The sequence below is a fragment of the Otolemur garnettii genome, unplaced genomic scaffold, assembly GCF_000181295.1.
Source record: "Otolemur garnettii isolate 467f Iridium unplaced genomic scaffold, OtoGar3 scaffold00327, whole genome shotgun sequence".
In the NCBI taxonomy this organism is placed as follows: Eukaryota; Metazoa; Chordata; class Mammalia; order Primates; family Galagidae; genus Otolemur; species Otolemur garnettii.
The window spans coordinates 297,402-309,459 of record NW_003852722.1 but is presented as its reverse complement, the minus strand read 5'-3'; the positions used below and the strand labels follow the sequence as shown (position 1 = coordinate 309,459).

Sequence of the window (12,058 nt, the reverse complement as noted above, 5' to 3'; positions counted from 1 at the left end):
AAAAAAAGAAAGGACATTTCAAGGGCTTGATAAGAAGTCATTTTTCTATCCTCTATTTAATCTCCAGTTTTCTCTGAAAATAATCTATGCTGAATAAAACCCAGGAAACACCGATTTTGCTATTTGAAGTTCAGAACTATTAGCTCTGCCATGTACTTGTTAAAACACCCTGTGAGATTTGCTTCATTATTTGTGAAATGTGACAGTAATATCTTCCTTAATATTATGTTACGAGAATGTACCAATAATGTATCCAAAGAAATTGAAAATTACCTGATGATCTATTAATGAGGGTCTTCTCAGTAGGTACAAAGAAAAAAATTGACAAAATCCAGTGTCCATTCCTTATTAAAAAACTGTCTTTGAATGAGGAATTGGAGGGAACTTCCTCAACTTGATAAAGAACATTTGCACAAAAACCTATCATATCATACTTGATGGTGAAAAACTGAAGGTTTCCCTCCTAAGTTTAGGAATAAGGGAAAAACTATTGTTCTCACCACTTCTATGAAATATTGCATTATAGGGTCTACCTAGTACCATAAGTCAAGAGAAAGAAATAAAAGTCCAGTTTGAACAGGAAAACGTGAATCTATCTTTGTTTGCAAACAAATGGAGACAACTCATAATTGAGTAGAAAATCCAAGGGAGCTGCAAAAGCCTGCTAACACTAATAGATAAGTTTAACAAAGTTGTAGGATAAAGGATCAATTTATAAAACTCAGGTGTGTTCCTATAGCCTCAACAAGGAACAATCAGAAATTAAAATTAAAACAATAATACCATTTATAATGGTATCAGTAATATTAATATATAAGGACAAATTTTACAAAATATGCACAATACTATGTCACTTAAAGCTACAAATTTGCAAAGAGAAATTTAGACCTAAATAAATGGAGTAATAACCTATGTTCCTAGAGTGAAAGACTCAATCTTGAAATAGCAGTTCTCTCCCGATAAGTCTATAAATTCCATATACTCATAATAAAAATCCTATCCATGTTTTTTCTTTTTTTGGTTAAATAGCAAGCTGATTCTAAAATTCATAAGAAAATGTAAAGGACCTAGAGTAGTCAAATTTAGAAAAGGATAAATTTGGAGAGATAATATGACCTGACCTTAAGCCATTTTCCAGAGTGGTGAAGACAGTGTGACATTTTTATACAGATAGACAAATAGATTAATGGAACAGTACAAAGCATCCAGAAACAGACCCACACATATATGAATAATTTTTTGACAAAACATCAAAGTTGTTTCAGGGAAGAAAGATAATCTTTTCTACAAACAGTGCTGAAACAATTGTATATCCATATGGAAAAAAGATCCTCACTTCCCACAAAAACATTACTCAAAGTTAATCATAAACATAAATATAACCCCCCAAACTTGAACACATCAAAAAAAAAAAAAAGAGTAGAAAAGTTTTGTGATCTTGACCAATGCAGATATTTCTTAGATGTCATAGTAAAACATGGCCCATAGCCCGGAGTGGTGGCTCATGCCTATCATCCCAGCACTGTGGGAGGCTGAGGAGGGAGAATTGCTTGAGCTCAGGAGTTCGAGACTTGCCTAAGTGAGAGTGAGACCTCCAACTCCTAAAAAAATGGAAAAACACAACTGGGCACCACAGCAAGTGTCTATAATCCCAGCAGCTTCCAGAGGCTGAGGCAGCAGGATGCCCACAGCCTGAGTCTGAGGTTGCAGTGAGCTAGAATGCCATTGCACTCTGCTCAAGGCATAGGACTCCATCCAACAACAACAAAGCAAAGAAATAAAAATAAAAAATCAGCAAGGAAATAAAATCATGGCCCATAAAAGAAAAAAAATTAGTTAATGGGATTTTGCAAAGATTAAAACCTGCCTTTGGAAAAGCTCTACCAATTGAGTTAATAGATGAACTACAGACTGAGAAAGGTATGTACAAATCATGTATCTAATGAAAGAGTTCATTTGAGTTATTTAAAGAACCCTTGAAACACAATGAAAAAAAAGAAACAAATAAATAAAAGTGAGCAATATATCTGAATAGACATTTCAGTGAAGAAAATATATGAATGGCAAATAGGCACATGAAAACACATGCAGGCATCATTAGACATTGGGAATATGCAAGTTTAAATCCCAGTGAGATATCACTATATACATGTTATAGTTGGGTTGACAGGCGTGTTGAGCAACTAGAAATCCATGGACTATTGGATTTAGTGGAAATATGAAATAGTATAATTACTTTGGAAAACAATTTAGCAGTTTCTTAATAAGTCAAATATATACCTATCACATGATGCAACCATTCTACTTTCAGGTGATTTAGCTTAAAAAATGAAAACATATGTCTATTCAAAAACTTGAGGATACATGACCATGGATGTTTTAACAGCCTCAAACTTGGACTACAATGTAGTACATCAACAAGTAAATGGATGATAAAATTGTTTTGTATCTGTATAATGGAATAGTACTAATCATCTATAAAAATCAATGAATCATTGATTCATATCACATCATTGAAGAATCTCAAAATAATTATGCTGAGTGAAAGAAGACAGACAGAGTATATATTATTCCATTTGTACAAACTTGTATAAATTTTTGTAAATTATAAAATTCACAAGTTTATCTATAATGACAACAGAATCGCATGGAAATGGGTGTGGGATGTAGGAAGAGTGTTGAGAGTAATTAGGTACCTCAGGTCATAATATAGGGATTAAGGAACATTAATTAAGGTGTTTCTTCAGTATAAGGCTTATATTTTTAACTTTTTATTAATTCTAAAATTCAGGAATATTTGACAATTGTGTGGCAGCACATGTGGCTCAGTGAGTAGGGCACCAGCCCCATACACTGAGGGTGGCAGGTTCAAAACTGGCCCTGGCCAAACCGCAACAAAAAATAGCCAGGCATTGTGGTGGGCACCTGTAGTCCCAGCTACTCACGAGGCCGAGGCAAGAGAATTGCTTAAGCCAAAGAGCTGGAGGTTGCTGTAAGCTGTGATACCACCATGGCACTCTACTGAGGGCAACAAAGTGAGACTTGGTCTCTAAAAAAAAAAATAAAAGAAAGAAAAGGTGATGTGACTTTTGTTCTTCAAAAGCTATTATTAAAAAGACAGTATTTCTTATATTGACATCACTTTAGAACTGAGGAAATATTCTCTTCCAAGTAGAAATGATCTCTCAATCAAAGGCTGTCTATTCATTATTTTTGTTTAATTTAACCAATATTTAGTGTGCACGTAGTAGATGCCAGTCTGTTCTACATGTTGGGATGCAGTGCTGAAAAACACAGAATCAATCAATAATGATGTGACTTCTTATTATGTCCTCCGATCCTAATCGCAAGCCCTTCTCTGATGTTCCAATGTGTTAGAGGTTGACCCACAATGGATAAATAAGACTATAAAGTCCAGTAATGGAGTGTCCAAGAAAAGTGATATCTTCTCCGGTACAGAAATACCCTGGAATGCTCTGCTAGAGAAATTCCATGTCAGGTAGTGTTCTATGGACAAAATAGACCTTGGCAACTGTCCTTCAGATTTACAAGGGCCACCTGAGACTGGCAGGAGCCTTATAAATGAGGTCAGAATTGAGGACCTATTTCTGGTTTGTGGAAGGAAGCCATGAAAACATTCATGCTAGTTCAGCCCCTGCCCACCAGGGGGAGTGGCTTCCTGTGTGCAATTTAGGTCTAGATTTATCATTAACACTGTGACTTCAACATTTCTTCCTGTTCAGAATCAAGAATATTATTTAGTGACACTGTAAAGATGAACTCTTCTCCAGGCTTAGTGACTGTGATGCTCTTACTGTTGGGTAAGTAAAATGCCTCTTAAAATTCGGGCTCTTTCTCCTGTCATGTCAGCAAAACTTTTACTCGTTATTTATCTAGGAAAAAGTGACCCAGGTTTCTTTTCCACCCCCAGGAAGAACCTGTGGAAATTCAGTGACCCAGACAGAAGGCGAAGTGACCCTCTCAGAAGGGGATCTCTTGACAATAAACTGCACTTATACAACCTCAGGGTACCCTGCCCTTTTCTGGTACATCCAGTATCCAGGCGAAGGTCTTCAGCTCCTCCTGAAAGCCGAGAAGGCCAACGATGAGGGAAGCAACAAAGGTTTTGGAGCAAAGTATCGCAAAGAAACCACCTCCTTCCACTTGCAGAAAGCCTCAGTGCAGGAGTCAGATTCAGCTGTGTACTATTGTGCTCTGAGGGACACAGTGTCAGAAACTGCAGGGGGAGCTGAGCACAAACTCTGAGCAGCACAATGAGCCTGCTGCTGATTCTCTGACTCTGTGATCTACCCTGGTTTCAGCATGGCCTGTGGCTATTTGCCCCACAATTTTTCTGATTGAAATCATACAACTAGCAAAAATCATACAAATATCTGCAGCAGAAGAATAAAAAGTGAACATCCCACATGCACCTCTTCATTAGCGAAACTGAAAACACTGTCCAATGACAAGTATTTCCTCATCTAGGGCTAAAGTAATTTCAAGGTAAAACCACGTAAATAATGAAGTTGTCCCTGTGCTCATTCTAGTAAATAAAGTCCAGTCCCCACATTTTGTTGCCCTGGTAGATGTTGCCGTGTCTTATATTTTTAACCATATATGCCAGAGAAGGTGGCATCTGTATAATGTCTTCCTAACAAAGAGTTGCAAGAGAAATGACAGGGGAGCTATAGCCTCCCCATCCCCCAAACAAGAGTCTTAATAGAGAAAGAGGGGACGATAAGAAAGGAGGATAAACAATCTTATATGTAATAGAAGAGTGAAAAAAGAGAAGGCAACATTAATCTTAGAGAGGGAAGTTTTCTCTTTTGATAATCAAACTAGATTGTAGGTACAGGCTGATATTCAAAGCAAAAAGGGGGGGATCAAGGTCATAAACAAAGAAGTAACTCATATCTAAATTATGAATATGCCCAACTAATCCAATCAGTTGGACTTCTGACAAGTCCTTAAGTGAGTTAGTTGTGTAGTGCCAATGGAAGAATAAGCATAGTATCTCTATATCTCTATGAAATCCTATTTAAAAGAGTATAGAAATTGAAAAGGGGACAAATGCATAAAAAAGTAGAAAACTCAATAATAGCAGACAGTGATGTCAACAAAATTTTAGTGGGTGAGAGGAATATGAAGAAATGAAAAATAGCAAACTGGATAAAAAAGAAACCAGGGCCTGGGGGGAAGCCAACAAAAGGCCTTCCAATGTTTGTTTCACCCTCATGAAAAGGTTTAGGAATCTGAAGGACCATTTACCTTTGATAATTGTGGAAGGTAATATTGTATGTGTCTTTGTTGAGGGTCTTTGAAAGTTGGGTATGAAAAAAAGAAGATGAAGTGAGAAAATCTGTGACACACCACCCACTACTGCCCACACAGCAAGCAATGAGCACTTCCTAAACCCAGAAGAAAATTGGAAGCTGATCTTTGATGAATGAAGGAACAGAACATAATGAAGTAAAAAGAAAGAAAGAAAGAAAGAAAAATGTAGAAGAATATAATAATACATTATTCAATCTAGAAAATATAAAATATTATTTGAGAAAAAGGAAATATTCATAGTAGTCTATATGGCTCAACCAGATAGTCTTCTAGATAAGTTTCAATAACTTATACCAACAGTAGTGGTATGGACAGAAAACCTATTTTCTCTAAACCTTGTGTATTATTAAGCATTTTGACATTTGCTTAAAAGTTAGAAAATTTTGATATATTTGTTCAATTATAAATAAGATGGAGCTTCATTTAATGCATATAAATAAAATCCGTTTATATTTTCCTAACCATTACCATTCCAATATTGCCCATACTCCATACTTTCAAAAAATTCTTTATTTTTTGAGAATAGTTATAGGTTATAGTAAAATTCAGAAGGAAGTGCCATTTTTCTCCCCCATACCTCAGTATGTCCTCACAGCTCTCCCAATGTCAGCATCTACCAGCAGAATGGTATATGTTTTACAATTTATGAACCTACCTTGACACATCATAGTCACCCAATGTTTATATGTGACATTAGGATTCACTCTTAGTGTCTATGGTATATGGACTTGGACAGAGGTATAATGATGTGTGTGTACATTGTAGTATCAAAGTAATTTCACTGCCCTACATATTCCCTGTGGTCTACCTATTCATTCCCAACCTATCCCTCGATGACCCCTGATCTTCTGTTGTTTCCATTGTTCTGCCTTTTTCAGAATTTTAGATAGTTGGAATCATAAAGCATGCACGCTTGTCAGGCTGACATATTTCACTTAGTAACATGCTTTTAAGATCCCTCTGTGTCTTTCATGGCTTGATAGCTCATTTCTTTTGAGTACCGAATAATATAACATTGTTTGGATGTACCACAGTTTATTTACCCATTCACCTCCTGACGAGCACCTTGGTTGCTTCCAAGTTTTGACAACTATGAATAAAGCTGCTATAAATATCCCTTTGCATATTTTTGTGTGGACAAAGTAGTTTTAACTACTTTGGCTAAATCTTAAGTGTAACTACGGGATCATATGTTTAGTTTTAGAAAAAGCTGCCAAACTGTCTCTCAAAATAGCTGCATCATTTTACATTCCTACCAGGAACGAATGAAAGTTTTTATTGCTGCAAATCTTTGCCAAAATTTTATATTGTCAGATGCCTGAATTTCAGCCAGTAAAATGAGTGTGTAGTGTTGTCTCATGGTTGTTTTAATTTTCATTCCTCTGATGCAAGATGATGCAGTCCATCTTTTCATAGCTTGTATTCTATTTGTATTTTATTATTATTATTATTATTTTTTTGGTGAAATCTCTGTTAGGGTCTTTTATCCATTTTTAATTGGATTGTTTGTTTTCTTATTGCAGAATTTTAAGGCTTCTTTTTAAAGTTTTTTGAATTTCAGGTTAATATGAGGGTACATACGATTAGGTTACATTGTTTGCATTTGTGAGGTAAACTCTGAGTTGTAGTTGGGACTTTCACCCAGTTAAGTGTGCCATTTATACCTACATAGTATCTGTTCTGTGGGAACCTACCAAACTCCCTTCCCCCTCCACCCTTTTTGGATTCAACTGAGTTTTTCTCCTATATGTGTACATTGTCGTTAATCTATAAATTTCAACTTAGTATTGAGTACATGGGATGCTTGATTTTCCATTCTTGTGGTATTTTACTTAGGAGAGTATTTTCCAAATCCATAGAAAAACCAACAAATCTTTGGTTGTAACAAAAGATATAAAATCTCCATATTTTTATGGCTGAATAGTATTCTATGGGATACATATACCACAATTTATCAATCTATTCACGTGTTGAAGGGCACTTAGATTGTTTCCACATCTTTGCAGTTGTAAATTGGGCAACTATAAACATTTGAGTGCAAATATCCTTATGATAAAGTGACTATTTTTCTTTTGGGTAGACACCTAGTAATGGATTTTCGGGATCAAATGGAAAGACTGCCTTTAGTTCTTTGAGGATTCTCCATAGTACTTTCCATAAAGGTTGTACTGGTTTGTAGTCCCACTGACAGTGCAGGAGTGTTCCCTTCTCTACTCACCCCTGCCAGCATCTGTTGCTTTAGGATTTTGATGTGGTCTATTTTCACTGGGGTTAGGTGATATCTCAAAGTGATTTTTATTTGTATATCTCTAACAATTAGAAACAGTAAACATTTTTTCATGAGTTTGTTGACCATTCATCTGTCCTCATGAGAAAAGACTCTGTTTATGTCTCTTGCCAGATTTTAATGGGACTATTTGATCATTTTATATTGATTTGTTTGAATTCTTTATAGATTCTGGTTATTATCCTTCATTGGACTTGTAGCATGCAAATATTTTCTCTCTGAAAAAGTGTCTCTTTGCTTTGTTGATTGTGTTCTTAGCTGTGAAGAAACTTTTTAACTTGATCAGGTCTCATTTATTTATTTTTGTTGTTACTGCAATTGCCTTTGGGGTCTTTGTAATTTTTTTCCCCAAAGCCCATATTAAGAGTTTTCTTCACATTTTCTTCTAGAGTTTTTATAGTTTCATGTCTCAAGTTTAAATATTTTATCCATTGTGAGTATATATATATATATATATAGAGAGAGAGAGAGAGAGAGAGTATCACTCTGTCACTCTGGAGAGTGCTATGGCATCATCATAGCTCACAGCAACCTCAAACTCTTGGGCTCAAGTGATTTTCCTGCCTCAGCCCCCTGAGTAGCTCCATGTACCACCATGCTCAGCTAGTTTTTTCTATTTTTAGTAGAGATGGGGTCTTGCTTTTGCTCAAGCTATTCTGGAACTTCTAAGCTCAAGCAATCCACTTGCCTTGGCCTCCCAGAGTGCTAGGACGATAGGCCTGAGCTACCCTATCTGACTCCAAATGAGTTAATTTTTGTAAATGACAAGAAGTGCCAATCCAGTTTCAGCCTTTTACTTGTGGATAACCAGTTGTTTCAGGATGATTTATTAAATAGGGACTATTTTCCCCAGTGAATGCATTTGTTTGCTTTATCAAAGATCAGGTGGTGATACGAGGCTGGTTTCATCTCTAGGTCCTCTGTCCTGTGCCATAGATCAATGTCTCTATTTTTATATATCATGCTGTTTTGATCACTATGGGCTTGTATAATCTGAAGTCTGATAAAATTATGCCTCTAGATTTGTTATTTGTAGAATTGTGATGGCTCTCCTAGTTTTTTATTTCTGGTTTCATACAAAATGAAGAACCATACTTCAAAGTATGACAATGGAATTTTAATGGGGATTATATTAAATCTGTAGATTGCTTTGTATAGTAAAGGCATTTTAATAAGATTGATACTTCCCAGCCATAAACACGGTATGTTTTCCATTTGATAATGTCCTCTGCTATTTCTTTTCTCCATGATTCACAATTCTCTCTGTAGAAATCCTTTACAACCTGTATTAAATAAATTCCAAAGTATTTTATTTTCTTTGGAGCTATCGTGAAGGGTACTGTATGTTTGATTTGATTCTCAGGTTGCCTGTTGTTGGTGTATAGGAAGGCTATTGATTTACGAACATTGATTTTATATCTTGAGATATTGCTGTATTTCTTGATCATGTCCAGGAGTCTTGTGGTTATCTGTGGAATCTTCTTGGGATTTTCTAAGTATAATATATCATCAGCAAAGAGTGATAGTTTGATCTCCTCTGTCCCCATCTGAATAATACACTTGACATCCTTCTCTTGGCTGATTGCATTGACTAGGACTTACAGCCTTATGTTGAATAGTAGTTGTGATAGTGAACATCCTTGTCTGGTTCCAGTGCTAAGTGAAAAGACTTTCAGTTTTTCTCCATTCAGTATGATGTTGGCTGTGGTTTTGTCATAGATGGCTTCTATCAGTGTAAGAAATGTTCCATCTTTGCCTATTTTCTTAAGTGCTCTTATCAACAAAGAATGCTGAATTTTGTCAAACGCTTTTTCTGCATCTATTGAGAGGATTGTATGGCCTTTGTTTTTACTTCTGTTCATGTGCTTATGAACTTGTGTATATTGAACCAACCTTTAAGAGTTCTTTGTACATTTTGGATAATGGTTCTTTATCAGATCTGTCTTTTGCAAACATTTTCTCCCAGTCTGTGACTTTCCTTCCATTTTCTTGATATTGCATTTTATAAAGCAGAAGTTTTTAATGAAGTCCTTCTTATTAATGATATTTTTCATAGACCATCCCTTTGGTGTTGTATATAATAAGTAATTGCCATAGCCAAGGTCATCTAGGATTTTTCCTGTGTTGTCTTTTTGCAGTTTTATACTTTTGCAATCAGGTCTGTGATTCCATTTTTAACCTAATTTTTGTGAAAAATATAAGGTCTGTGTCTGGATTTATTTTCCTTTCTTTTTTATTTATTTGCCTGTCCAGTTGTTTCAGCATCATTTTTTGACAAGACTGTTTTCACTTCGTTGTATTTACTGTGGTTCTTTGTCAAAGATAAGTTGACTATATTTGTTTGTAGATCTATTTAGGGGATCTACATTCTGTTCCACTGATTTGTTTATTCTGTTGCCAGTGCCACACTATTCTAATTCTTGCATCTTTATGTTAAATGTTGAAGTCAGGTAGTATTAATTATCCACCTTTATTCTTCTTCAAAATAGTGTTTATTATCCTGTGTCTTTTGCCTTTCCCTATAAACTTTAGTACCAGTTTATAAATATCCACAAAAAACTTACTGGGATTTTGATTGGGATTGTATTGACTCTATAGATCAAACAGTGAAGAGTGGACATTTTAACATTATTAAGACTTCCTCTTCATAAACATATCTCCATTTTTTAGTTCTTTGATTTCTTTTAGCAGAGTTTTATAGTTTTTCATATAGATCTTGTATCTATTTTGTTAGATTTATACCTATGTATTTCATCTTTTTAGTGCTGATGTGATGGCATTGTGATTTTAATTTTGTATTCTACTTATGCATTGCTAGCATATATAAAAGTGACTATATGTAATAATAAATAACTATGTAATATACAATATATAATTTTGTGTGTTACCCTTGTATCCTGTAGCATTGCCATTATCACTCATTAGTTTCAGGAGTTTGTTGATTTTTTTAATTGATTTTTGACATAGATAATAATGTTATCTGAGAACAGTTTCATTTCTTTTTTCCCCAATCAGTGTACCTTTTGTCTTTTTCTTGTCTTCTTGCATGAGATATGACTTTGAATATGATGATAAAAAGGAATGGAGACAAAGCATATCTTTGCCTTGTTCCTGTCTTATATGAATTCTTCAGGTTTCTCAACATTAAGTATGACGTTAGCTATAGGTTTTTCCAGGAATTATTTATCAAGTTGAGGGTGATCCCCTCTATTTTTAGTTTAATAAGAGTTTTTTAAAAATCATGAACTTCTACAAAAAGAATTATGAAACCCTAAGAAAAGAAAAAGCAGAAGACATTGAATGAGCATACCATGATCCTGGCTGGGAAGAGTCAACATTGTTAAAGAATCAACATTGTCAAAATGTCTACACTTCCCAAAGCAATCTATAGATTCAGTGCAATTCCCATTAAAATATAATCATTGTACTTTGAAGAACTGGAAAAAATAGTTCTTTGTTTCTCATGAAACCAGAAAAGATAAACCAGATACCTAAGGCAATTTTTAGAAAACAAAAACAAAGCTAGTGGCATCATTCTACCAGACTTTAGGCTATCTTACTACTCCACAGTGATCAAAACAGCATGCTATTGGCATAAAAATAGAGACATAGATATATGGAACTGAATGGAAAACCAAGAGATGAAACCAGTCTCTACCTGAAAAAATCAGGTGAAATCAGTCATCTGATTTTTATAAACCAAACAAAAGCATATAGTGGGGAAAAGAGCTCCTGTTCAATAAAGGGTGCTGGGAAAACTGTATAACCACATGTAAAAGACTGAAATTGGACCCACATCTCTTACCACAAAATTTGATTAAAGATGGATAAAATATTTAAATCTAAGGTATAAAATGATAAAAATCCTCAAAGAAAGTGTGGGAAAAACTCTTCAGGATGTCAGTCTGGGGAAAGATTTTATGAAGAAGACTTCATTGGTAATCGCAACAACAACAAAAATAAACAAATGGGACTTAATTAAACTGAAACTCTCCTGCACAACTAAGGACACAGCAAGTAAAGCAAACAGACAACCTTCAGAATGGGGAAGTATATTTTCATGTTAAGAATCTGACAAAGGGTTGATAACTAAGATCTACAAAGAACTCAAATTAATCAATAACAACAAAAAAGAACAAACCCATTTATTATTGGGTAAGAGACATGAACAGAATCTTCTCTGAGGAAAATAGATAAATGGTTAATGAACATATGGAAAAATGCTCATCATGCCGGATCATCAGAAAAATGCAGATTAAAACCACCCTGAGGTGTCACCTAATCCCAGTGAGAATGGCTTACCTCACAAAGTCCCAAAGTTGCAGATGTGGAGAGAGGGAAACACTTTTACAGTGTTGGTGAGACTGCAAACGAATACAGCCTCTTTTGGAAAGAAGTATGGAGAATCCTCAAAGAACTTAAATCTCCCTTTTG

At 35.1% G+C, this 12,058-nt stretch overlaps 1 gene segment (V, D, J or C); it reads left to right on the top strand.

Annotated features, from left to right (window-relative positions):
- The first annotated feature begins 3,769 nt into the window (after positions 1-3,769).
- On the top strand, positions 3,770-4,266 carry LOC100966755. The segment is given in 2 exon segments: positions 3,770-3,821; positions 3,932-4,266. Coding segments are annotated over 2 exon segments (381 nt in total).
- The last annotated feature ends 7,792 nt before the right edge of the window (positions 4,267-12,058 follow it).